This window comes from Amblyomma maculatum, chromosome 4, assembly GCF_055883805.1.
Source record: "Amblyomma maculatum isolate TAMU_Amacu chromosome 4, ASM5588380v1, whole genome shotgun sequence".
NCBI lineage: Eukaryota > Metazoa > Arthropoda > Arachnida > Ixodida > Ixodidae > Amblyomma > Amblyomma maculatum.
In genome coordinates, this window is record NC_139347.1 from 120,761,260 (window position 1) to 120,787,095 (window position 25,836).

At 46.3% G+C, this 25,836-nt stretch overlaps 1 protein-coding gene across 1 annotated transcript in view; it reads left to right on the forward strand.

The window, feature by feature from the left end:
* The window catches only part of Sh (Potassium voltage-gated channel protein Shaker), a 64,577-nt gene that overhangs the window by 9,006 nt on the left and 29,735 nt on the right, over positions 1–25,836 (forward strand). The window contains exons 2-4 of the mRNA XM_084600441.1: positions 13,407–13,737; positions 19,606–19,806; positions 22,061–22,654. Of these exons, the coding sequence (XP_084456567.1) occupies positions 13,407–13,737; positions 19,606–19,806; positions 22,061–22,654 (1,126 nt within the window). The remainder of the gene's footprint in view (positions 1–13,406; positions 13,738–19,605; positions 19,807–22,060; positions 22,655–25,836) is intronic.

Below are 25,836 nucleotides of genomic sequence, written 5' to 3' on the forward strand. Positions count from 1 at the left end.
TTCGATGCAACAATCGCGTACCAAAGAGCTCCTCTCCTCTCCAAAAGCAACGTGGCCCGCGTTTAGAGTAATACCGGTGCGCGTTGCGAAAGCCTTCGACACGCGCCATCATAGCGCTCGAACACGCAGACAGCACCAAGGATGCACCACATGCCAATTTATTTCAACCATTCAATTATTAAAACGCATATTACTTCCTTTGGCCCTTGTGTCCATAGGCTCAGTGCCGCCTCTGTTTTTGGGCATTTTGACCACGTGCCTACATTACCAACAGGAAAATGCGTGCATATGGATTTCAATAATTTTAGACTGCATTGGCTACTCGACCTCACCTGCTTCTGGGTTCTGTTGACAGGTATAGACTGACGAAGTGCGATCGAAACCCTTTGAGGTTAGAGTGGGCGAATTCTGCGAAGTTTTTGCTCGAAGTTTTGATTTGTTCGGCGGTATCCTGTTGCGACCGCATGCCTTCTCTTACCAGTGACGAAGGCTCCACGAGGGGAATTGTGAAAGTTCGACAGAAAATTTACGGTTTGGCATGGCTAAGCACAGGATATTATTCTGTAGCACCACGGAAAGCTTCTCACGCTAGCTTGTGCGCTCCTTGAGTCGAGTCGTCGTCGACCCCGGTGATGGAGATCACCGTCAAGCAATTACGTCAAGCAATCCGAACGAGCCCATGTTAGCTTCCATGCTTAACTATATAAACGAGGCACAACCTATTCAGACACATGTAGGGAACACTACGACGCGTGTTTGTCCAATAGATCCATCAAGGGGCAAGAAAACCGGGTGTTCGTAAATGGCAAACTCACGCTTAAGACACCGACGTCGTCCTCTCTACGCGCCACCAGGAGATCAGGTATCAAAATACAGCCACATATTCTAAATGAGTACCGCACATTTAGGTTTTTAGCGTCATTTTGTCCGAGAAGGTGAAGGCTATGAAGGAGACGACATCCGATGCACAGCGCATGAGACTGACAGCTTAATATGTGAACCCGCCACCGAGAAGCAGATAATAACTACCGAGTGGCTTTCCCTTGTGTGAAATGCGCAAGCTTTACTGTGACGAAGAAAGCTCATGCCTGTTTCATTAAGAAGTTTCCATATGTACATTGTAAAAAATACAGGTATACACTTAGCTTCACTTAAGGTCTTAACGATGAAAGCCTTTCCTCCTTCTTCTTTTGTACCTCTATCTTGCTTTTTGTGTAAGTGTTATAACTTAGTTTTTTCTTAGGCGACATCGGCATATCAGAACTCCTCTATTCGACATTCGAAATTGAACTGACTTACGCCTGGCCCTACGCCTCAAGGTCCATACGTTTTTTTGTTTTGTTTTTTTTTAGTGACTAGGCCTAACTAGCCGAATGGGGAAATTATGCTGACGTCATAACTATTGCGACGTCTCGCGGACACATCTCGTGCAATCTCGCGAGCGCAATATTTTCACCGTGAGACTATAAAAGCATTCTTCATAAAGGTGTGTTTTCATTGTTTAATAAATGGTGCGTCGTACGCTATGCCATATCCAGGCAATAAGCAAAAAAAAAAAAACACGATGCATGCGCAGTGGCGCCACGCAGTGACACCAATGCGTGACGAACCTGATCTCTCTGCTCGGGTTTTAAACACACTAGCGCCGAAAGAAACCTTTGTTTTGCCTGCGGCTGCAAAGGCCCGAGGTCCAATCGGCTTCAGAACCACACGCATTCACTTTTTGCAAAGATGTGGGGAGTATCGCCACTACGCGGAAACGAAGCTTAATATATTGTGGTGGGCTAAATGAATCGCTTGTTAACGACAGCCCAGACTAGGGCTGAATCACAGATCGTCCCTTTTCAAGCGTGGCACGGAGCACAGCCTTGCGGCAGTGAAAGATCGTTCCCTGACTAGAGCACCGACATAGTCACGCGAAGAAGAGTGAAACGCCGCAAGGCCGCGTGAAGCAAATAGAAATCGGATGACCAATGACGTAAAACGGCCCTCTTCTCACTCGTTACGCGGACTCTTCTCGGACGTCGGACTAAAGGCGAATTGATGGCACTCCAAACGTCCCGAGATCTTCTCTCCCCACCCCTCGCGTCTCGCTTTCCGAGCCCAGCATGTATACAGCCTCCTTCCATCGAGGGCGGAGAATTTATCGCGTCTCGCGCGGGACGCAGTGGTCGCCCAAGCAATGGGAACGAATGGCCGTGCTCCGCATACACTGAGCCCCGTTCTCCGCTGCACAACGCTGATAGGGCGGCGGCGCGATCGTCAGCGGCCTCGTAAGCGCGCTCCGCGAACGAGCACTGCCTGCATAAGCGAAGCTCCCCGCGATCAGTCCCTTGCTTCAATGCGTCGCTGGAATGGACCATAGTTCCGCGAGCGCTGCTGGGGGTCGCGCTGTTTGCTTACCGATGCATGTAGTACGCTACCCACGGCAACGAGTTGTTCGCGAGGTTCAATAGAAAAATACGGTGCAATTCTGTGGCATCTGTTCTTCAATGGTGTGTGAAAACAGCAGATACAGGTGAAAAATTCAGTTAGTTTGACTGGAAATGGCACCGCAGTTGAATCGGCAGTAAAAATGCATCTTATTATAATGGAAAATGTAAATCTAAAGTCATACGATATAATAGGGGTTTTAGGCTGGAGGTGCTCGGGTGCTTTTTTTAATATGAAGTCGTATGCAAGCATAAGGAAGAAGCACTGGAATTCCACGAAACGTGGCAGGAACGTAATACTGCCGCGTTCTTTACAATGTTAGGTCCCAAACTTGGGGTCATGGTATAGTTCCTTCGGCAGCAGGCAGGGGTGTTCGAGAAAGCACTTTTTCTAAAGGTAACGCCCCAATAATCTATCTCCTTGTCTGGTTTTTCTGCCGACACCGTTATCGAGGCCGCTGTTTGTTGTAATTGGTGTAACGACTGTCCGTAACGAAAACCTTGCCACATATTTCGTCTTTCACATAAAAGGGTAAATACCGCTACCTTCAATGCTACATCAGCAGAGGCGCACGCCGAAAAAAAAAAAAGGAAACTTGAGAGCGCCTTTTCAAATTCTCTAAGCGTGTGCACAGAGCAAAGAGAAAATAGAGAAAAGAAGGTTCCCAATTTATAAAAAAAAAAATGACAATATTTTTGCATTTCGTATAAAACCACTCATATTTATTTTGTACACTGCTGATGTAAATATTTTTGAGTATAAGGAACGAAGCAGCAGACATATTGTAACAGGAAGTAAGATGTCGTTAGCAAGCTATAAGCGCAGTAAATAAACAAAAACGCTTCCAAATACGCTGAGAATGACAATGTCTCGCTTTTAGCCAAGTACAGTTTCAGTGTATGACACTCCTGCTGAGAGCAGCGGAAGAACAGTAAACCACATTTCACCATCCGTGGCATGTTGCATAATGTTTTCTACATTTTTTTAGTTCATCTTAGATTCTCTCACCGGGACACGCTTGCGATTTCAAGAAAACACTCTGTCCGATGTCAGACTGACAACACGGGTGAAATAAGTGGTGATGGCTGGTCTGGAGCGATGTTGATAGCGTCTCTTAAGTGGGGTGCTAACGCGAGGGGGGGAGTAAAAACGTCCCTAGAAAAAGCGTCCAGGGGAAAAAAAAAAGGCACCTGAGGAAGCGGCCACTAGGAACAAGCGTCCCCAAGCCGAAAAGTGGCCATGAAAATGAATCGTTAAGAAACTCAATTCATGCACAAGGAACAAAAATTGTCTGGTCCCCAGTTACACAGATCTTTAGGCACTCAGTAAAACAGGTCTCATCAGCTAGGCACGGTTATAGTCAATAATGAATAACCTACAATCGTCTGGTCGAATTGATAGTTTTCGGGAACTATAGCCACGGCCGACGATGTGACTGCCACTCATATGCTCTGATGACGGGCGTCAACCGTTTCGACGACGACAGTGCATAATTCTTGCCGCACTTCCGGTGGTAATGGAGATGCTGTAACGACAAGCACAATTACCTTAACCGGCAGTTCACCACGACCACCTGAAGCGCAGTTCACAGTGTCCGGGCGACCGAAGGTGGGGGTCAACGCACTCTTTATCTCGCCAGAAAAGCGACATCGAGGGCGCTGTCTGCGGGGCCGCTGTTGGAGTACCAAGTCACATCACGACATCAGACTACCAGTGATGTCGTCGTGGAATACCGTTGAAACACAGATTGACCCAGAGAGGCACTTGCTAAGGGCCAATAGTTTTCTGCTACCGACACCCCGAATCATTATGATGTTTGTGCATTTAACCACTTCAAATCCGACAGGTAGAAACGCTGCATATATTGCCGCGGAGAAATGCAATCTGTGCCTTATATCACAATAAACAACAAATCACGTGAAATTAAAATAAACGATGGTGGAAACGATATACAAACTAGGTTAAAGTTGAGACCACAAAATCAGTATAAGCCAGAGATAGTAAAATCAATTCATCGCTTATAAGCCTGATATGAGGCGAGGCGAACCTGGTACGTTACAGTACGTTTGACTGCACACTTTCGGGGACATTTTTTTTTTTTTTTTTTTACTTCGCAAATATTGACTTTTATTTCGGGCACCTCTTTTCCGGGGTATTGTTTTTTTTTTTTTTTTTTGAGACGTTTTCAGCGGAAACTGTTAACGTGGAGTGGCCGACCTCCGGTCGTAGACGGAAGGAGTCTTCAGGTGGTCTTGCTACGGAAAACTTGTCTTGAATGCTGGTAAATCCGCCATTAAAATTCCTAATTATCCCATTACCCATACCATAGCTTCAGAATTACATTGAAATATATTTTTCTCTCATTCTGTACGTAACATTATTTCGAGCCACATCATTTTTTTTTTTCTTTTCTGTTCTATTCCGAAAGTGTCAATTTACCGCGACCTCATGAAATCCTACTATGCCGTGGCCAGGAACGTTGGCATGTAGCCTATGAAGGCACCGGGACGAGCTAGGTCTTTAGAGCGAGCGAAATCAGTGCAGCGAAAACCCTGTTTACAGAGCGCACCTTATTTTAAATTGAAACGAAGGCAAGCTTCATAAACAGCGTTTTTGTTTTAGTTTAGTGAAATTATGCCTGGTACTGAACAAATAAAGCCGACACGAAATAAGGCGAGGCTGCATTTTATTGTTTTGTACTTATGATTCCCGTGCTATATAATATGCGGCTTGTTTTATGCGTTCTGGGGGCTTTCATTTTCTACACTGATAACTATACTTAGTGATACCTTTTGCCGCCATATTGTTTGAATGAGCTGGCTTTAACGATTGGTATCTCAATTTGGTCCCTATTTATTTGTTTTTTGAATACATCTGTGAATACATCTCCTCTATGGGTGCCTCAACCTCAGTTTTATTGTGCTGCTTTATTTATGAAGACCACATCGAAGCCTGAAATTGCACAGCCGTTCATATATTCCTTTCCTCTTGGCACTGATATGATATACTGTGCCGTGTTATGACAAAGTCCTCATTCTCCTCAATTTAACTATAATGAACTAAGCTGAAGGCACAGCATAACGCGCAATCGAAAAGAACATAAGTGTAAGTTAAGCAAACAGCAACAGAGCAGAGTGGCTAAGGAATTGAATGCCAGTGAGTGACATCCTAGCAAAAGCGGACAAGAAAAATGGGCGTGGGAAGGGTGTGTAACGCGAAGGCAATTAGGATAAGCGATCGTCTCACGGAATAACAGAGCAGGTTCTGTGTGATGGCAAATGCAGCTGGAGGCGGCGGAGAGTCAAACGGGCGGATTATATTGGCAGGGTTAATTGGAGGTCAAACGGGACAGGCGTTTATCCGGCGATGGACGCACTGAAGCAACCGCTGCTGCCGATGGTGACGACTCGTTTTCCCTGTCGAGCACTCAGCGGCAGCGGCCAGCGTCTTGGAACTCCAGCTCACAGTGTTCTCCGGTAACGCCCTTTGGAGTTCGAAGACCCCGTTTATTGCGCTGTTCCGGTATCTCTCGCGCACCAGCCCCTAATCGCGGCGCTAGAAGCGGAGCAGGTGCCACCGCCGAAGAGGGTGAGGTGTTAAACGTTCTCCGCGCTCATCTTTGGCGGCGGGGCCAGTCTTCTCGCTGTCGTATTTTGGAGGGAACCGCCGCAGGAAGAAGCAGCAGCAGCCCGATTCAAGGTAGCCCTCACTTCGCGGCGAGGCGCAGATGAGGGACGGGAAGAGGCGGAGAGGGGGAAACAACGCGGCGCTGTCCTCCCGGCTTTGACATTGTTATTTCGGGGAAGCGCCCCGCCGTGGCCGCCCCCTCCGCCGCCGGCACGCTTCCTTGATATTCTTAGCGAGGCCCATTCTCACGCTCCCGGCGCCGCGGCCTTGCCCCTACGACGAGGAGCTGCGGCAGCTGTGTCGCGACGCCCGGACGAATCGGCGCGGTGCTGAACGCAAAAGCATGGAGACTACATTCGTGAAGCGTGGCCGATATGAACTCCCCCACTTTTTTGCCTCCTCGCAGCCTGCCTCTGTCAACGCTTAATATATTGCGAGCATCCGGTCGCATTCTTTCGCCCAGATCAATACTACGCGCGGCTCATTTCGTTTCGCACCGCTATAGGCAGCACGAACTATAATAGCCCAATATTGGTCCTGTGCTGTCAATGCACCGGTCCTATACAGGGCAAGGCATTGTCAGTGCAATGACAATATTGGGCCCAGGGTTTCTCTTGCCTGGCCAGAGTAACCGGTATCAACAGCTGGGACGAGCCTTTTGTATTTGTCCTGCTTTCCCACGGAGAGCCAGAAACTTGGTTTTTATCGGCGCGAGCCTGGTGGAAGAACGGACGCGTTCAGAAACCTTCCTCCAGCGGCAATAACGCGGTTTCATTCGTAACGTCGCCCGCTCTGCTTGCGAAGCAAGATGGCGCAAAGCAGGTGGGCGAGCAGACATGAATCCTCGTTATTTCTTTTTTATTTACCTACACAGCGCGTACGAGGCGACAGGAAAAGGTGCACGAGTGGACCGGTTACCTAGCGGCGGAAGGAGAAAGATATGAAAAGCGAAAATAGGCTCAACTTCTTGTTTAGAATGGGTACCGGTTGCCCATAGGTTTTAGGGAGATTTAGAATACGGGGTCCCAACGACTTAGCGGGGTGACGGTGCGCACGCGCGGAGTGCTCTGTGTGCACCCCTTTGTGCATTCGTTGTTTCGGTGACTTCACACGTATCACGTTATCGGGTATTAACATCCCATATCATTGTTGTACAAACTTGTTTGAACTGCGACTTTGTTTCTGTGTCCAAAGCGCGAAAACAACAGTGACTTCCAATACACTGCAGAATCGCACAAGAATGCTGAATTGGGCGAGTTGGTTCATTTGCATTTTAGGAAACGTAGCGCAAAGAAGACAAGGGAAAAATAAGGGATATACACACGAGCGCTTGTGTGTGCATCCCTCATTTTGTCCTTGTCTTCTTTGCGCTACATTTCCTAAAATGAAAACACTGCAGAATAATTTCCAGTGGCCGCAGATTCTCGTGGTCCATCCAGATCTGACAGTTCTTCTTTCCTCAGTATGCGCCCGCACGTCCAGCTACGCGATCTTATCCAAACTCTCTTGGGATGCACAGTCCGCAAATGCATCACTGTCAGTATCTATAGCCTTTTCGTTATACATGCTTTCCCGGTATAGTTTCCAGTGCAGATGTATTGCTCCGCTTCATGCTTTGCGACGCCAAGTTAGCCGACCACTATTAGCTTCCATCATACAATATTCTCTCTGACTTATGCTGATCTTAAAACAATAGCAAACAAACGTTATGCAGCCCGATAGTTTTAAACGTGGCAGAGTTAACGACTCCATTGACAGGAGGCGGATTGGTCCAGAGGGTAGTGACGTCACATGGAACTGAAATTGGTTAAAGCATCAGTTAAACTGTGAGCATTTGGTTGCACAATTGCTCAAATGTCATTAAGAGATCTGAGCTAGAAGATAGCAAAAAGTCAGTTGTCCAGAAAAGAGAATTCCGGCAAGATACCTGGGCTGTGATGGCTTGCCGCTAGCCCTATGCAATGAGGCACTTTCGCTCGACCTTTGGGTGTCTTTTCAAGAATGTAAATAAAAAGCAAGTGTTCGTGTCGGCTAAATGATAGGCTAAGAGGACACCAGGGTGTTGGCAGGACCAGTTAACGCTGTCATAGTTCGTACCTTTAAAGCAAACTCTTACTGTCCTTAATTTTTTTATATTTCATTACGTAATTATGATTACCAATAGATGATTGCGGCAGAATTGGGAACTATTTGAGTCTTCCATATTTCGGAGAAGAAGCGGTGTGGTAAAATTGAAGGAGGTTACGCCGGCCCCTGATGCGTTGGCGTAGTTCACGTGACAATGGAGCTGGAGCTCTCATCTCACCGGCGCATTGAACGTTTATCAAGACCGAAATAAATAAAACTGTTTAATTTTCTTGACGAGGTGGCGCTCGTTACCACCGATTCGAAGTAAGGGCAACGAAGTTTGTTCGTCCAGATCATGCCGGCTTGCATGCCTGCCTACTTGCGCTTACCAGGAAGTGGTGTTCTGGTGAAAATGAAATCAATTCAACCCAAAAATTCTTAGTACAGTTCATCTTTCCTTTAGATGCTTGAAACATCGACTGACTTGAAACACAAAAATGATTTTAACTTTCAGTATTCTGTAAAAATTTTATTTGCGCCACATTTTAGGTCTACTTTTTGCTGCAACAGGCAAACTTTTCGAACAGCACACCACTGAGTGACACTGCGAGAAAAAGACAGCAGCGTCCACTTGTGGAATGTTTGCTACTTGTTTTAGGCTTCCTCGCTATATTGATGCTTTTCAAATTTTGACGTCAGCTGGCCTTTGTAGATGGTGCACGGCCATGCATGCTGTTTTGTTGAGGCCTACAGCGAAATAGAGGAGCAAAAATTTTAAGGATTCTCTATGGCACACCGAAGCCTTAGCACGCTCGAAGTGCGCAGAGAGCGCTAAGGCGAAAGAAATTGGCAGCTGCCGACACAGGGCTAATCCAGTGCGCCGAGTTCCGGGCTGCTTCCGCGAAGCGAGAGAGCGCTCTCGAGCTTTCCGGCGCAAGGCAAAAGTCATGTTGCCGTCCCTTCCTTCCTTGCCTCGGCTCCGACCCCGGCTCTCGGGAGTGCCTCTCGGGTTGCCGCCAATATTCTCGGCGAACAGTCTCAAACGCGTTTGCTGTGTCCACAGAGGGACACGGGATACTGTACAAACAGCGTTCGGCTCGGCCAGCGCAAATCGGGCCTGCTCGTGTAGCCGTCGCCGTGTGTGTTTATCTCTGATGTGACGCGCTTGGTCGCTTCCGTCGTCTGCGCGCCGTCTGCGTCGGTGCCTCCCGGGAGACTCTTCTGCGCCGAGAACGAACGGAAGCTACAGCGGCAGATGCCTCCGGCTTTGGGACATCGAAATAATAACAAAAGAAAGGGGTGCGCTGCGGGTTTGGAGACGCGCTCGCCTGTGTCTGCCTCCCTTTTTTTTACATGTCCCCCGACTTTTCAAAGCTCTTCCATGATGCCACCTGGGCACTGGAGTGGCTTAAGGAAAGTTGCGGAGGAGTGGCCTAGAGAATGGGATTAAGGCTGACATTTTAAGCTAGCATGATGTCTCGGTGACTGCGGCGACCGCCACTTCTCGCCTTCCCTTGGCGCCGTCACTTGATGTGCGCCAGCTAACCCTGTCAAGAGCTCCCCCCCCCCCCCCCCCCCCCCCCCTGAAGTTATTCCACTGCAACCAGCGCAAGACACATAAACACAAGTACACGAGCAGGGTAGGACTAATAATCGAGGTTTTACTTCAAGAAACGGGCGGCCAAGGGACCCAATGAGATGCGTATCAAACGCCATCAGGAAGAGCAGCAAGTGCGGGTCAACATATTATTGCGAGAAATCTGAGAATCGTATCCGCAATCAGGACTTCACTTATGTCGTTTACTACCTACATGCGCGCACTGTTGCTTATCAATATACCCTCTTTATTTATCAGTAATAGTGAGGCTGCAGTAATGCAATTGAGTATCCTGCTCTCAATTACCTTTTCTGATCCATTTTTCTTGCTAACATTCTGCGACTTATTTGCCATTCTTATGAGACACTAGATGCGAGCTTTAGTTTTGTCGTTGCGAGTAAAATTACTTGCAACCCCGATAATACGCACGGTGCATACACATTTATTACTAATCATCAATTGTCCCATGGAGTTGTACGTTGTACTCAGTTTAAAAAGGTCGCTAGTGCAATTATGGAACAAACTCATTGTGGGAGAAATTGAATGAAATTTGTTTCATTTGAACCAAATTGAGCTAAAAGAAAAACACGTGTCTAGAATTCACTCTTTTAGGCCTGAAAGAAATATTAGAAACGCGATGCTTAAGAATAGACGCGATAAAGTGTGTTCGTTTGATCCGTCTACATCTCTAGCCACTGCGGACTGACTCAATGACTCAGCCCATTTAGTTGTTTTTATTGCGAAAGCAATACTACTCTAGGTTTCGAGCCTTCAGCGAGCGCGGCCGGTAGCCACGTCTTACCCACGTGACGCTGTGACGTCACACCCCACGTGACACTAGGGTGAGAGCTGGGCTACCAACTCAAGCTGTTGGCAGGAGCTGCTAACTTGGGTCTCTCGTTTCACATGGGACGGTTATGTCAGAATCAGCCTGCTAAGATCCTGGCATTCGCGTTACCCCTATAGTCCACTAAGGCACGTTCATACGGCTGAGGAAGAAGAAAAAGAGAAGGAGAAGAATAACACTCGGTCACCTGCAGGTAATGCTTTCGCTCAATTTCATTTTTCATTTTCCAAGTCTTTAATTATCCATGCTTAATTCTTTTTTATTGCTGCAAATCAATCAACAAATTATTTCTTTAGTATTAACCATCGCTCACCCATAACACTCCCCATTTATTAGCCAGCATTTGTCAATCAACTACAGGCCTCCATATTTCCTACCACGTTCCGAATGCTCGCGAAAACTCCCCGAAAATCCCGAGCCGAAACTGGGCACGATGGCAGCTTTTCGACCGAAAGAGCTGTACACACTTCAAATAAAATCGAAAAGTGTGCGCTCATCCCCAGCCACAAAACATGGCAGATCACACTACCGTATCCCACTGCCACTAGCTGTCCGCTCTGTTTGGTCCTGTACAGCTGAATATCATTCTTACTGGTCGGCAGATTCAAAACATATGCTACTTAAGCCACGGAAACGCGCGACGCCGGTTGGCTCGAACGCAGTGACGTCACAAGCGGCAACGTTGTGCTGTCAGGCGCACATAACTGGACGAAATAACTCCATCGCAAGCAGCCGTCTCTACCTCCTATTACCCACTCTTTTTACCTTTCCTACAATTTTATGGTGATATCTTTGCTACCCTCATTACGCGAAACTCCGTTTAGCGTTATTCTCAACACTCAATGTACCCATAAAATGATGTCAGACAGCTTTTTTTCTAGTCATCGGAGCGACGAGTGGGGCAACGGCATGCACAAAGAATTTACCTGTGGCGGGGCTTCACTCTCCCTGTCGCTTCGGTAGCGCCATTTGTCAGTACGGAATAACTAACAGACCTTCATGCGACGCAAGATTTGCCCTCTTTCGTATCAAATTATAACGCAACCGTTCGTGTGCAGGCATGCAACAGTTAGTCAAGTTGGCGGCTTGTTTACAGAATTATTCGAATCGACTACGCATGTATCTTAGTTTCACGTCTTAGTCGTCTATACATGGCATGGCCACTGAAGTGGGCGCCGTGAGAGGAGTAGAATGAGTGAAGAGGGTGCCGTCAGAGAAGCACAAAGCGTACAGAGAGCATCGCGCTACCGGACACGTGGTGGCGCGCACCACGTGAGAAAGCTAGAGTCACTCAATAATTTTTCAGAGTACCGCGATTCTTTTCCCCGTGCCGCTGCGCCACCGCTTGGTCAGCATGGGTCACTTGGTGCGCCGCGACCCGCTTTGGCCATCAATGTTCCAAAAAGTCGCAGCGTAGACGCCTTTTATCGCAGTGCGTGTGCGGAGATTGCTGTATTTCGCGTCTGAATATTTTGCTCGCGTTTGTTTTTCTTGTAAGTGCTTAGCGGCAGAAAGCTGGGCTACAGCGCCTTCGGCTACAGCAACCTGCATTAGTCCTTACAGATTTTTAAGGCGAAATCCTTTCTAGGCTAGCTCATTTAGCGAAAATATGTGCGCATGATCTGTGCATCGCATCTGTGCGCTAATGTGTCGCTCGCTAATAGCGGACGTGTGAGGAGCGGATTAAGTATGAAAACAATTGACGGTGATAGGTATAAAAGTTACAAACAGACATTGATATCCTTAATGACTAGTGCTAATAACCAATAATGATGAATAAAGACTTACAATGACCAGCATGTCAAAATACGACTTGTAAATGCCGCAACTGACTGGAAATGAGTAAACTTCTTAGCTATGAGTGGTAATAACTACAATGAGTAGGTATGAGTCATCATGACTACGATGCAACAAATATGTCAAACGATGACTTGAAATGATCGGAACTGATTGGAAATGAGTAAAATGACTAGGCATGACTCAAGACTGGTAATGACTACGAAACCACCAATATGACAAACGAGGACTTGAATGGACGCAACTGACTGGAAACGAATAAAACTTAGCCATGAATTTTAATGATTACAACGACTAGGCATGACTCATCACGACTACGAAACGAGAAATTGTTCAAACGACGACATGAATGACCGCAACTGACTAGAAACGAGTAACAATGCTTAGCGATGAGTGATAAATGTTAATGATTTTGAGTGCGCCATTAAAGATGTTTAACAAGCAAATACGAGTGATCTTGCGTTAAAGTTTGCGCGAAAATGTGCGACGATGTACAGTAAGTTGGCATCTGCATCGCCATAGAGAATCACTCAGTGTCATCATTTACTGCGGTAATTGAGGAATGCAAGAAACGCGAGTGATTACAGTACCACGAAAATCACAACAGAATAGCAGGGTGGCGGATTGATCGATAGAGCTCTTTGGCAAGACTGGAATGATCCGCATGCAGACCGCCGCTCTGCCTTCCATACAAGCTTAACGTTCACAGTGCGCAAATTCTACTGTTTGTAAAGTAGATGCGGCGCTCTTCAATCACTTTTGCGTTTGACTTGGATATAGCCACGCCAGAAATGCGCCTCGAGCAATTGGAAGCTTCATGGCCGCGCTGGTCATGGTGGCCAGCACGCGATTGGACCTTCGCGTTACTCTGAAAATTATCAATTGATTCTACAGAAAGCGAGGGAATCGGGTGTTGTCACTGCGCATCGCGAAATCGAGTTTTCGCCCTCATGAGCGTTGTCGGTCCTAATTGTCTCAGCTCAATTTTCTTTCCGGCCCTACCATTCGCTGACCGTGGCTGCTTTTTGGTACGTGCAGGTCCCTGCCAAAACTGAGCAGCGAGGATGCGACGGGCGGCTGCGAAGGGGCGCTCTCGGGCGGCGTCGGCAGCATCGTGTCGCCCCCTGGAGGCGGCGGCGGCGGCGGCGGCAACTTCGAGCCCATCCCGCACGAGCACGACCTGTGCGAACGGGTGGTGATCAACGTGAGCGGGCTGCGGTTCGAGACGCAGCTGCGCACCCTGCACCAGTTCCCGGACACCCTGCTCGGGGACCCGGGACGCCGGCTGCGCTACTTCGACCCGCTGCGGAACGAGTACTTCTTCGACCGCAACAGGCCCAGCTTCGACGCCATCCTCTACTACTACCAGGTGCGCTATTTGAGCGGACGCCACATGCCTGCCAACTGCGGTAGCAGTCATTTTGGTAACGCCTCCGCTTGGAAAAAGGGGGCGTTACCTTCCATGCCTTACTCAGTGCGCCATGTAGTACCTTCCTACATGGCGTACTGATTTTCGAAAAAAAGAATGATGTATAGTTTAACCCTACTCCAATGGCTTATTTTTTTTTTTTTTTTTTTAGTGTGAAAGCTCTACGATCGCACACGCAAACGTTACACAATTTCGCTAGGCTCTGAACCATCGGATTAGTGCTTTCGACCTATATCTGGCTGTGTGCCGACAGTGCACGTTCGCTTGTTCACCACGCTGATGCCTTCCCGTCATACAGCTGAGCTGCTAATTGCTAAGGTGCCACTACATTGCACTGGCGGTCCGGAATCCGGCGTTGGTAACGTGCGCTCCGCTTTTCGCTGCCCATGAATGCTCTCTTTCTTATCGGTCCGAGAAAATGTTTTGTCTGCAAACTGTCTTGGCTGGATGCAAACATGCCGGCCCAGCACTGTCCCTAGAAAATCTTCAACCGATAAAGCGCCAGAAGTTCCAGGAAACGTTTTGAACGTACGCCAGCAGAAACGGGTTCATGGCAAACGTAATTGCCCGTGTAACACTGTTATTCGCCAACAGCATTCCCATCTTTTGCAATAGTCATAACAACGGCTTTGCATTCATGTCGACGCTTCTGTAGTTGCACCGTCTCGAATGCGATGTTGATATATATATATAAGTCAGCATCGGTCAGTACATTCGTGTGGGCTAGGCAGTTTAAAGGGACACTGAAGATAAAACTGAAGTGGGCTTGTATCGATGGAATACCGACTCCTGATTACACAAAAAATCCGCTCTTTCTGAAAACAGAGCTGTTATAAGGTAGTAAAGAGGAAGAACAGCAATACAGGTATCGCCGCCGCAGCCGAAACTCGCAACTACAAATCACGTGACGCGCTAGGGATCACGGAGGCTGACAAATGCGAATTACGTTGCCCGTTTGAATGTTCTAGTAAGTTTTGTCTCGAACATGATAACATGCTTTTATCACACGTAAACGACGACGAAACGGCAACGTAAATGTTGCAAGGCAAATATAAATATATACGTGGCGGCGTCCACTTCGGTTTCGGTTATGTTCCGGCTCAGGTACTTCGTGCGTGCTCGGATAGTTTCAAATTTGGACCTTCAGCGCCTGAATTACGAGCTTGGAGCAGCAGATACACCTGGCTCGTTCACATTTGAACATTCGGAGGCGCGAGCGAGCGAAATCCGCTGCCGCTGACAAGCTCCTTCGTTCACACTTCTGAGCCAGCATATCGCAGCCGTCGCCACTTCGACTGCGAGCTCCCGCTAACCCTGACCTGACCACTCGACTGCAGCTACGTACGCCACGAAAAACATACATATGCTAAGTGCCGAAGGAAGAACGCATTATCATTCAATTGTTCACTAAATCATGGCACATCTGTCCCACACACTTGGCAACAAGAGCTCCAACGTGCTATTTGCAGGCATCGTAAATAAAAGGGGCAGACTTGCCGCTCATACCAAGGAGAGTGTCGATCTTATTCCAAATGGCATTGTTCCCCTATTGCATCCTCGCCTATTGCGCTGGTCGCCCGGCGAAAAAAGGGCTTGGGATAAAAAGTAAAAACATTAAGAAAAAAAAAAACCGCCACCAGCACTGCTTGCTCCGCAACGTTCGGCACTAACCACTCAGCTACGCCGAGTCGTGGGAACTCTGGAAATATTTCTGCGTAATATGTCACCGTCGCATTTATAATGAAACATGTTTCGAGGTGTACAGGCCATTGCTGCCGGTCTCCAAATTACAACTTTTTGACCATCGGAGCATGCTGCCTGCTCTCACGACTTGCAATTAATGTTCTGGATGTCTATGCGTATTATATTGCGCACTGGAACCATTTTAACGTGTGCAATGTCACAGCGCTGGCAAATTTAGGGGCGCCGGCTCTTCGGTCTTGCTGTGCTACCGTGGACGTAACTTTCTCTGAACACGGAGCTGTAGCACAAACACTGAAGAAAAACAGTGCGACGAAGCTTCAAAACCGGCAAGCGCAGCAGCGAGGACACCATTAAGCTGGTAACTAAATGTTATTAGTATGTAAACATTTCGGAAAGCGTTGCGATGACCGAGGGCTCGGTTTGTTTATACGCAGTGCACGAAGGAGCGCAAAAGCTTGAGAAACACGTAGAGAATTGTGCATTGCAAGCGCTTTGTTTTTTTTCTTCTTCCTTTATGGGTCCATCGCTCGGTAAATTACTCTCTCCATCGTTTTATGTATTTCGGCTGTGACCGTCACTTATTGTGAGCCGGTGGTCGATTGCAAGTACGCTGTTGCCATGTTGGCCCCTGAGGGATGCTTGACGCCGCGGGCCGCGCCGGCTCGCCAGCAATCAAGGAGTCTCCACTTACGTCATAGTGTGCGTCACTCTACCCGACTACGTAGTCGGAGGAAATAGTTTGAATTCGACCGGCAGGAACAAGAGAAAACCTCAACTTCGCGCATATCTCAGCAATTATTCGATTTTTTGCTTCCGGATATGCGGCGACAGTGTCGCCAAACGTAGTTTATTAGATTTTCATAGCATCTTTGGGTGTCTTTAGTGTCCCTTGAATATTGTGAAAACTTTTGGAGAGTAAAAATATATATGTATATATATATATATATATATATATATATATATATATATATATATATATATATATATATATATATATATATATATATATATAGACGACATGACAGCGCCCTCTCATGACCTCCTCTTTATGCGTCTTGATTCCGTCTTCCTTATTCTTTTTGCGACGCTAACTTTCCACGATAATTATTCAGGCGAAGTTAGATTTTTGTGTGCGGGTTTTATTGTCCAAAATTGACTCGGGCTATGAGGGACTCGGTAAACACGCATCGTCCGGATCAGTAGTCGAGTGCTTCACCCGCTGAGCTACACCGGTGGAGCCAGTCGATGCTTAATAGCATCGCGTATGAGTATATGCAAATAAAAAGTATGAAGACGTTTTCTCATTCCCATCAAAGCGTCGGGCTTCAATGATCGCGTCTAGCAATAGACACGAACAGTCTGATTATAACTCACTATCATTGTGTTTTAGTTGAATGTTACATCTTGGGCTCAGACAAACTGATCAATCGCTTCATGCTGGGGTAGTTTTTATGTTATGGTTTACGAGCTTAGCGTTTCTTCTTGTAAAACGTGAAAAGAAAAGAACAAAAAACATATCTGATTGCATCATCAATTTTCGTCTACAAAGCATACAGCACACGCTGCACAAAAGCCGCGGCTATAATAATTAAATGAAAACGTTCCAACTTGCTTCTAAGAGTTTCTAACAGTGTAAGCATACAAGGCACGGAAGTGTATAATAACTGAAAAAAATTGTTTAGAGATATAAATATTTAGTGGTCCCTAGAGATGAGACTTTTCACAACTTAGTCGTAGAAACAATAACAAAAGCACATAGAGCACAGCACATGCAAACGCCAACACAACAATGAGTACTCAGCACAACAAAAACACAGCCGTTCAGACAAATGTCAAACACGGAATTTCTAATTTAGTTCAGTTTCCCTTACACACAACAGAACGCTAAATCAGACAGTCCATGTCGCACTCAGAACGAGGTCATCCCTATTAGCCGCTCTCTTTCGTTCACAAGAGACTCTGAAGAGTCTGAACGCGCACAGAGCATAAAAACTCTGTGCGGGTTCGACCAGCAGTCCCTCCTAAACAGCGGAATGAAGCGTTTTTCTCTCTACCTTGATGCTTCGCATTTATCGTTATTAGATGGCACTAATTTTATTTCCACACGCCTAATGAACAACACAAATAAAACCAAATAGCAGCGCAGGCGTCAACAAATCGCCTCGCAAACACAAGACAGGGTCAATGCAATTGCAGATAGCCTGCAGCAAGCCAGGGCCGCTGACTGCAACAAGCAGCGTCCCTGTCGGCCAAAATGGGAAAGCAGCGCCGGCGTTTCTACCTCCTCCCCTTAGTGGAACCCTTCACCCGAGCGGCTAGCGAGTATATATTATGCGCTATACCGCTGCGATGATGGCCGCTCCGGACGATGTTTATGCAAAGTTTTTCAAGTTAAGGTTCCGGGGAGTGAGAAATATTTAGCTTTAAATGAACAATTAAATGCTAGTTGATGTAGTGAGTGGCTGGTTTTGTGACTTTTTGCGCAAACGTTCCCGGCGGTGTACCATCATCGAGCCGCAGTGGTTGGCATAACCTCCTCTTCTTGCTTTTCCTCTTTGTCAGGTACTGCGGGCTTTTTTTAGCCACTTTTGATAATTTTCAGTGATTATTTTAGCCGAACTCGCTGTGGCGTTATATAATGTTCGGCCTATTCCTTTTGCGGCATAGACATGCAATAGCTGCTGCAGGTAGATACCCCATCATCTCGTCAATGACCTCCGTATAACATGATGTCACCGATGGTTTTAAAACAGCGAAGTCTGTTCTGTACACGCTTAAGTTTCCTTGTAGCTAAATTGACAATTTATACAGGTAAACACTCCCTCCCTCTTTTATTTCAGATTGTGTTTTGCAGGAGGTGAAAGCCTCTACGTGTTCCCATGCCGTCAATGTGCGTGGCAGGTGTCTGCTCAGCCAGACCTAGGCATCGCTGATATCCTACTTACGGAATATGAAAAATGAGCCCGCTGCTAATTTTCATTGCTGCTAATTTCCATATTTTCTTTAGGTCATCAACAACTTTACCACTCAGTTCGGTTGCCACGATTACGTTTGCCATACTTTTAAAACGGTGCCTCTACTGAACAGTAGCCCCATAAAGGGGCTGAAGTATGCACAAAGGGGCTGCCCCATAAAAGGGCTGAAGCCTCTGCGAATTAGTCAATAAAAATTAAATCGATTGGTGACATACAACTTAAAATGAAAATCCAAGTGTTGTTAAGAGTGCTTCATTCTCTGAATACTTGCGGAAACCGATCTGTAATTTTTTGAAGAGGAATTAGTTAATTTTTGTACATCAAAGGCAACATCATAGACAAAAAAAAAACTAGTCGTGTCCTGCACACGTGAAAACTCAGAAAAAGCCTTGAAGTTTTGAGTGCGAAACGCTCTAAAAGGAGGTTCGAGTTACCGTGTTTCATGGGGTGTCCTGCACACGCGAAAACTCAGAAAATCCTTGAAGTTTTAAGTGTGACCCGCTCTAAACCAGCGTGTCGAAAGAGGTAAAGGTTCACTGTCACTGATGAAGTTCACTTCTCAGAGAGAGAATTACTGCAGTCCTGGGCAAATCCGGATTTCCGGCTGTCTGACTTTGCATATCCTCCACATCCGCAGTGGAGGATATGGTTGTCAGCGAGAGTCCGCCGGCATCCAAAACTAACACTCCCGAAAAATCTCTGCGGAAGTCCAGGGCCTACAGAGCGGCGATGGACTCATCTCCCAGTTTGCCGCTCCCACAGCGGCGGCGAGACTCCTTCAAAAAGGAAGGGAAGCCGCGAATAACCTCACCCGACAATTAACTTTCCCCCAATCCCCAACTTTTCACAATGGCTTACTTGATACAATGGAAGTGTAGAAAATTACACAGAAATTACGCAGACATAACGGGTAATAAGGGAGTAATTACTCCCTTATGGCTGACGGTGCTTGAATCTTCTATTTTTCTTTTTAGTTTTTAACAATGCTTTGGAATTTGCCATGTGCCATGTGCGCGGCCGCGAGGGCTGCTGTCACAGTGTTCATCTATCATCCAATGACGGTCATTGTGGCCAAACAGAATGTACCCGTGCGCCCGACACACCGAGAGCGGTGTTCTCTATGTTTCAGAGCGGCGGCCGCCTTCGGCGACCAGTGAACGTTCCCCTGGACGTGTTCGCCGAGGAGATCAAGTTCTACGAGCTGGGCGAGGGCACCTTCAACAAGTTCCGCGAGGACGAGGGCTTCATCAAGGAGGAGGAGAGGCCGCTGCCGGGACGAGACCTACAGCGACGCATCTGGTTGCTCTTCGAATACCCGGAGAGCTCGCAGGTAAGAGCAGATCCCCCGACGGGAACGAACAGTGCGCTTTTAAGTAAAACTCCCAATGCCCAACGATGGGCACTGGTGAGATCGATGCTTAAGTGGGCCGCATTGAAAGTAAAAAGGAGCGACGAACACAAAATATGTATCAATTATAAATACTAGCGATTCATTAGGCATTATCAAAAGCAGTAGTTTCGTGGAAAAAATCTATAAATAATGGAAAGGGAAGTGCAATATATTTCTGCCAAGCAATATGACTACTTCGTATTAAAGACGGATGAAGGCACTATATGTTGCGAAACAAACGGAAGAGACAGCATTTTCAGGTAGAGAGGTAAAACTAAAAATGTTGAAGTAGTCGAAACGAATCCCTTACTCCTTGGTACCTCCGCATCCAAGTCCGGAAAATTGGGAGAGACGCAGTTGGTTCGTATACAAGCTCATACGTGGCATACTGCGTTGTGTATCGAAAATTACCGCGACCATCTTTACTATGCAAAAGCTAGCGATTCAGTTCGGGTGCCTAAGCATTGTGTGTGCGAGTGCCTGTCTGACCTTGAAATGAAAATTCTCCGGAATTTACCTTTGCTTAACCCGATTAAGACGTGTGTAAACAATATCAGTTATTGTTTCGCATGGCTGTACTGGCGGTTTAGCAATAAGAGACTGGCACGGAGTTTACACAATGTTACATATGTTTGCTTGGTTTCCCTTTTGGAGCAAAAAAAAAAATAAAAACAGAGCAGTGTCTGTCTCACTTATCGGTGGACACCTACACTAAGAAGACGCGGTGTGTAGTAGGAGGTACATACGTAGTCTGTTCTCTGTCGCGAGCTATCCAACAAATTGATTAGCAAGTGGATGCTAAATGTGAAGGGAAATGGTATTACACACTCTGAACGCTACACAGTTAAACAATGGTTACGTCACAGTTATGATAACAAATCTAGTTACATATATGTTGACACTTCGTGGCTACATTCTTCTGTCAGTAATCTCTGCTCACTCCACTCGTGAGTGAGCCTTAAAATAAGTATCACCGCAAATGTGTTTACTTTCCGCGGCGGAACGAACAGACCAGCTTTGCTGGCCGTAACGTCTAGTGCTGAAATAAGATTTTTTTTTTTTTTTCGAGTGACTACACGGTTTGCTGGAAACGAGCGATAAATAAAACGCATGTCTATCGAATTAGTCCTTTATCTACAGTTCACTTCAGTTTATTGTTCTAAAGGCCCCGGTAGTGTTGGAGGTATTACACGATAGATGGGGTACATATACGAAAGAAATTAGGTACAAAAGTAAAACGCAGTTAATACAGGTATGCTCACCGATGAAAACGAATGTTATACCTAAATCGGTTCCTCTATCCGAGAGTATAAGAACATTATAGCGAAGAACCACAAGAATATAAATCACGCTGAAAATATGGCGCCGAGTAGATAGGCATATTTGTTAAACAAAACTGTTTGGTTCCTTTAGCACTTGCACCAGGAGCATGCTCAATCAATTTGATGTCTTTGTTGCTGTTTTGTTGACTGACATCAGTGTTTGGTGTAAACTGGGATGCAAGTGCATGAACGAAACTGAGCTCCGATGGGAGCACGGTTCCTCGGCAGGCACATCATAGAGGAATCGCAGATTGGGCAAGTTAGTGATGATCTATAATTGCTCACTAGCGCTATCAGGACTGAGAAGGAGAGGAGAAACGCGGACCATTCTGATGTCCCCTTCCTTCTCGGTCTCATTCTTTGGCGCATAGGAACAATTATTAGACAATTAGAATACCTGAAGCCCTATGTCTTGGCGATAAGGAGGCAGCGCGAATGTATTTCTTGTAGAGGATAGTAAGAAGTGTTTGAATAATGCGTGAGTGTCTTTAAATCAGCGCAGAAGAATAGAAGATATTCAGAATTTATTATAATAACTAGTGAAACATGTAGTTTAAAATGGTGAGTTTTACGCCATAGCCTTTAAGCTTAAAAATTTTGTTATATGAATGTAAAGAGAAAGTACCGATTCTTGGGGGACGCGCCACCATTTGTTAGAATGAGAACGTTTTTAGTGTCCATTTCTCTGTCCGTCCATCCTTTGTCGTTCACTAACATTGATTCATCAACATCCATCCATCCAATATACATTCATCTTGACTAATCCACACATTAAATATTCTTATAACACCTATCTATACACATCCATCCGCTCGTTCATTCACGTCTATGCATCCACACCTATTGATATCCACGCAATCTAATCCCTGCAGGCTGCCCGCGTAGTGGCGATCGTGTCCGTGGTGGTCATCCTACTGTCCATCGTCATCTTCTGCCTGGAGACGCTGCCCGAGTTCAAGCACTACCGCATGTTCCCTGCTGGCAACAATATGACCCGCGTGGTCGAAGACGAGGTGCCCAAGCTTACCGAGCCGTTCTTCCTCATCGAGACCTGCTGCATCGTGTGGTTCACGTTCGAGCTGTTCGTGCGCTTCTGCGCCTGCCCCTGCAAAATAGCTTTCTTCAAGGACGTAATGAACAGCATAGACCTCGTGGCCATCATCCCCTACTTCATCACCCTCGGCACCGTAATCGCCCGGGAGCGCGAAGGGCCCGGATTCCTGCCTCCGGACAAGAGCTCGAACCAGGCCATGAGCCTGGCCATTCTTCGGGTCATCAGGCTGGTGCGCGTGTTTCGCATCTTCAAGTTGTCGCGCCACTCCAAGGGCCTGCAGATCCTGGGCCGGACGCTCCGTGCATCTATGCGGGAGCTAGGCCTGCTCATCTTCTTCCTCTTCATCGGGGTCATCCTTTTCTCGTCAGCGGTCTACTACGCCGAGGCGGACTCGGATCGCTCTTACTTCAAGGTGGGCGTTGCTTTTACCAGGCACTAATCACGCCAAGACGGCTGTCGTTGCGGCCGAGCGCGCGCTTTATGGCATTTATCCTTGCACTAGCATAGTAGAGTAGGCATAGTTTTCGAAACGGCAGGCAACGAAAAATTAAGAACAGTGCTTTTAATTCAGTACGACAGCAGGCAATGCATTTGCTATGTTCGAGGATGCTTAGTGCGAGAGGAAAAGAGGTGCATCTCGACTACGCATATATGGAGACTGACTCTGATTATATTCAGTATCTCAATGTTATATTAGTGCGCTATTAAGCGGTGAGAACACCTGGCCTGTCATATCAGCGCCGACTAGTAGTCCTATATGGCCAACGCCAACCAGGCGCCCCAGAAGCATGCGAAAAATTTAGGGCATGCGGAAGAGTTGCGAACAATCTTATTTTTCGTTCTGCATCTACATGTCTTCAGCTAGACAAGCTGATATTTGAGTTTTGTATGACATGACAAAAAATAATAAAAGTCGAAGGGCGGGAGGCACACGAGCATGAACTTGCAAGAATCGGCGCCGTAGGTAGTATCATATAGGCATCACATGGCCTGACATTATGAATGCGAGCCCAGAAAAATTACCATGGACACCGCAAGTAGCGGAGCTCCTTTCAAGATAGTGCCAGAGGCGGTTATTAAGCTTTTACATCACGTAAACATTCCACCACCTCCGCCTTGAGCATTTTCACCGTCAATCTGCAGCTAATTTTGAAGACGATGATGCATTTTAATCTACTCCATTTTACACCTTGCTTGGAGCATTGTGGAAGCTTAGAGCGACATTGGCCAAGACATTGGCCAAGATTGATGTGCTATACAGTTTACGACTGTTTTGATAAGTTTTTTTTCTCATGCTTCATGTTTACTATGCTTCATGCTTGATGTTATTCATGCTTCAGTGCGTATCAATATGACTTTAGATTTCTTCTGTGGCCTCCTGTTTTTGGCGACGCTGTGAAATGACCAGTGTACAAGGGGGCCAGCGGCCTCATCAAGCTGTCTTTGACAGCTTTTTCTGCAGGCCTCCTGCATCTTGTGTATTCTACTTGATGCAAATAAACGTTATTATTATTATTATTATTATTATTATTATTATTATTATTATTATTATTATTATTATTATTAATATTATTATTATTATTATTATTATTATTATTATTATTAAATATTATTATTATTATTATTATTATTATTATTATTATTATTATTATTATTATTATTATTATTATTATTATTATTATTATTTAAAAAATGGCTCACACTATTCACGATTGTGCTCCTAGGTTCCTGTTGATAACGGTGTAAGAATGTTGTAGAAACGCAGTTGTGTTATTCGCATCATCATCATTGGCCCAGATCACCCCTATCTTTCGTAGGGCTTATTACAGCTTATAAAATAAAATATAGACTGTCTGCCCACTTGTCTTTCAGTCATACGCGCAGCTAGTATTTGAGTTCAAAACAAATAGGATTCTCAATTATAGGATGATATACTCTTGCCGTCATCTTCCATGCACCTTATACAAAGGAAAACAATACCTACCTGCCCAAAAGGCATACTGCAGCGCAAGGAATTTTAGGGGCATTTCACGGGCCAAAGCGACCTAGTTCGGCCACAAGCTGCAAAGAGCTCCAGAACGACCACAATTGCGTGTCAGGCACCGCGTGCTCGTTACGAGCTCTCCGACCGCTCACCGCCGCATGTGAGATGCTGAAAAAGCACGTGGGCGCCCGTCCCGCTGTGCGAAGTGAGTGCCGGTGCAGGCTTCTTAGGGCTCTTTCAGGCTGCACAGTATTGTTCTCGCTTGAAAGAGGCCTCGAAAATTTCTTCTATTGCACAGGTGCCTAGAATTGCATTTTTTTTTCAAAAATATAAAGAGAGAAATGGGCAGTACTTGCGGTGCGCTGAGAGTCTATCTCTAAATTAGGCACACGATTGTAATAGTTAGAAAACTAACTATTAAATATCAATTAACCACTCTTGTAAGCATATCGTAGCTGTGTTTTTGAAGCACACAGCTGCCGTTTAATGTAAGCCCGAATTAAAAATTGCGGACAGCATGCGGTGGAACATCAGCATATACTAGATGAAATCAGAAACAGAGTAGGATTTCCAAAACCCCTCTCTTTGAAGGCAATTTTCTGTCGATCTCGGTTGCCTGGAACACAGATAGGGGACGGCACGTACCATGACATCGTTTTCTTTATATTTTTTTTTTGCGAGAATTAAGACAGCTGTAGGCAGTCTTGTGCAACGCTTGCTTGAAATCCTTGGAGTATATGACACCTATGGTCTATCGGTTCAAGAGTCCTAAAGGTAGTACAGAATTCAAACAAAAACAAATAGCAAAGAAGAGGAGGAGTACGAAACACCTTTAATCTAATCGTATCGAGGGGTACTCTCAGTCCAGGGTCCCGTCGGCAGAAGCTTCAGTTATTGCGCGGCGGGCCAGCCATTGCTTGCGCTTCAGGCAGGTGTTCTGCAGGGCGGTCACCCAGTCTTCTATGCAGGGCTGAGGAGTTGGCCAAAGAGAAGGATTGACTTGACGCCCATACCAGGTGGTAGGGCGTTGCCGGCTCCCTGCAATAAGGACAGTCAGAGGAATAAAGGAAAGGGTTATAATTATCATCAGCCGGCCTATACCCACTGGAAGGCAAAGGCCTCTCCCATATTTCTCCAATTAACCCGGTCCTATGCTAGCTGCATCCCCTCGACCCCTACGAACTTCTTAACCTCATCCGCCCACCTAACTTTCTGCTGCCCCCTGCTACGCTTTCCTTCCCTTGGAATCCAGTTTGTTCCCTTAACCGACCACCGGTTATCCTCTCTTCGCACTACGTGGCCTGCCCATGCGGATTTCTTATTCTTGATTTTCACTAGAATGTCACTGACTCAAATTATTTCTCCGACCCACTCTACGCGCTTCTTATCTATTAATGTTACACCTACTATTTTCCGTTCCGTACCTCTTCTCTTTGTCCTCAACATAAGTAGAACCCTTTTTGCTAGCCTCCACGTTTCATCCCTATAGTGAGTGTAAAATGCAGCTGTTGTAAAACTTTCCTTTTGAGCGATACCGGTAAGCTGCTGGTACTTGCCAAATGCGCGCCATCCTAATCTTATGCTCTTTATTTCCTTTTCATGTACCGCAT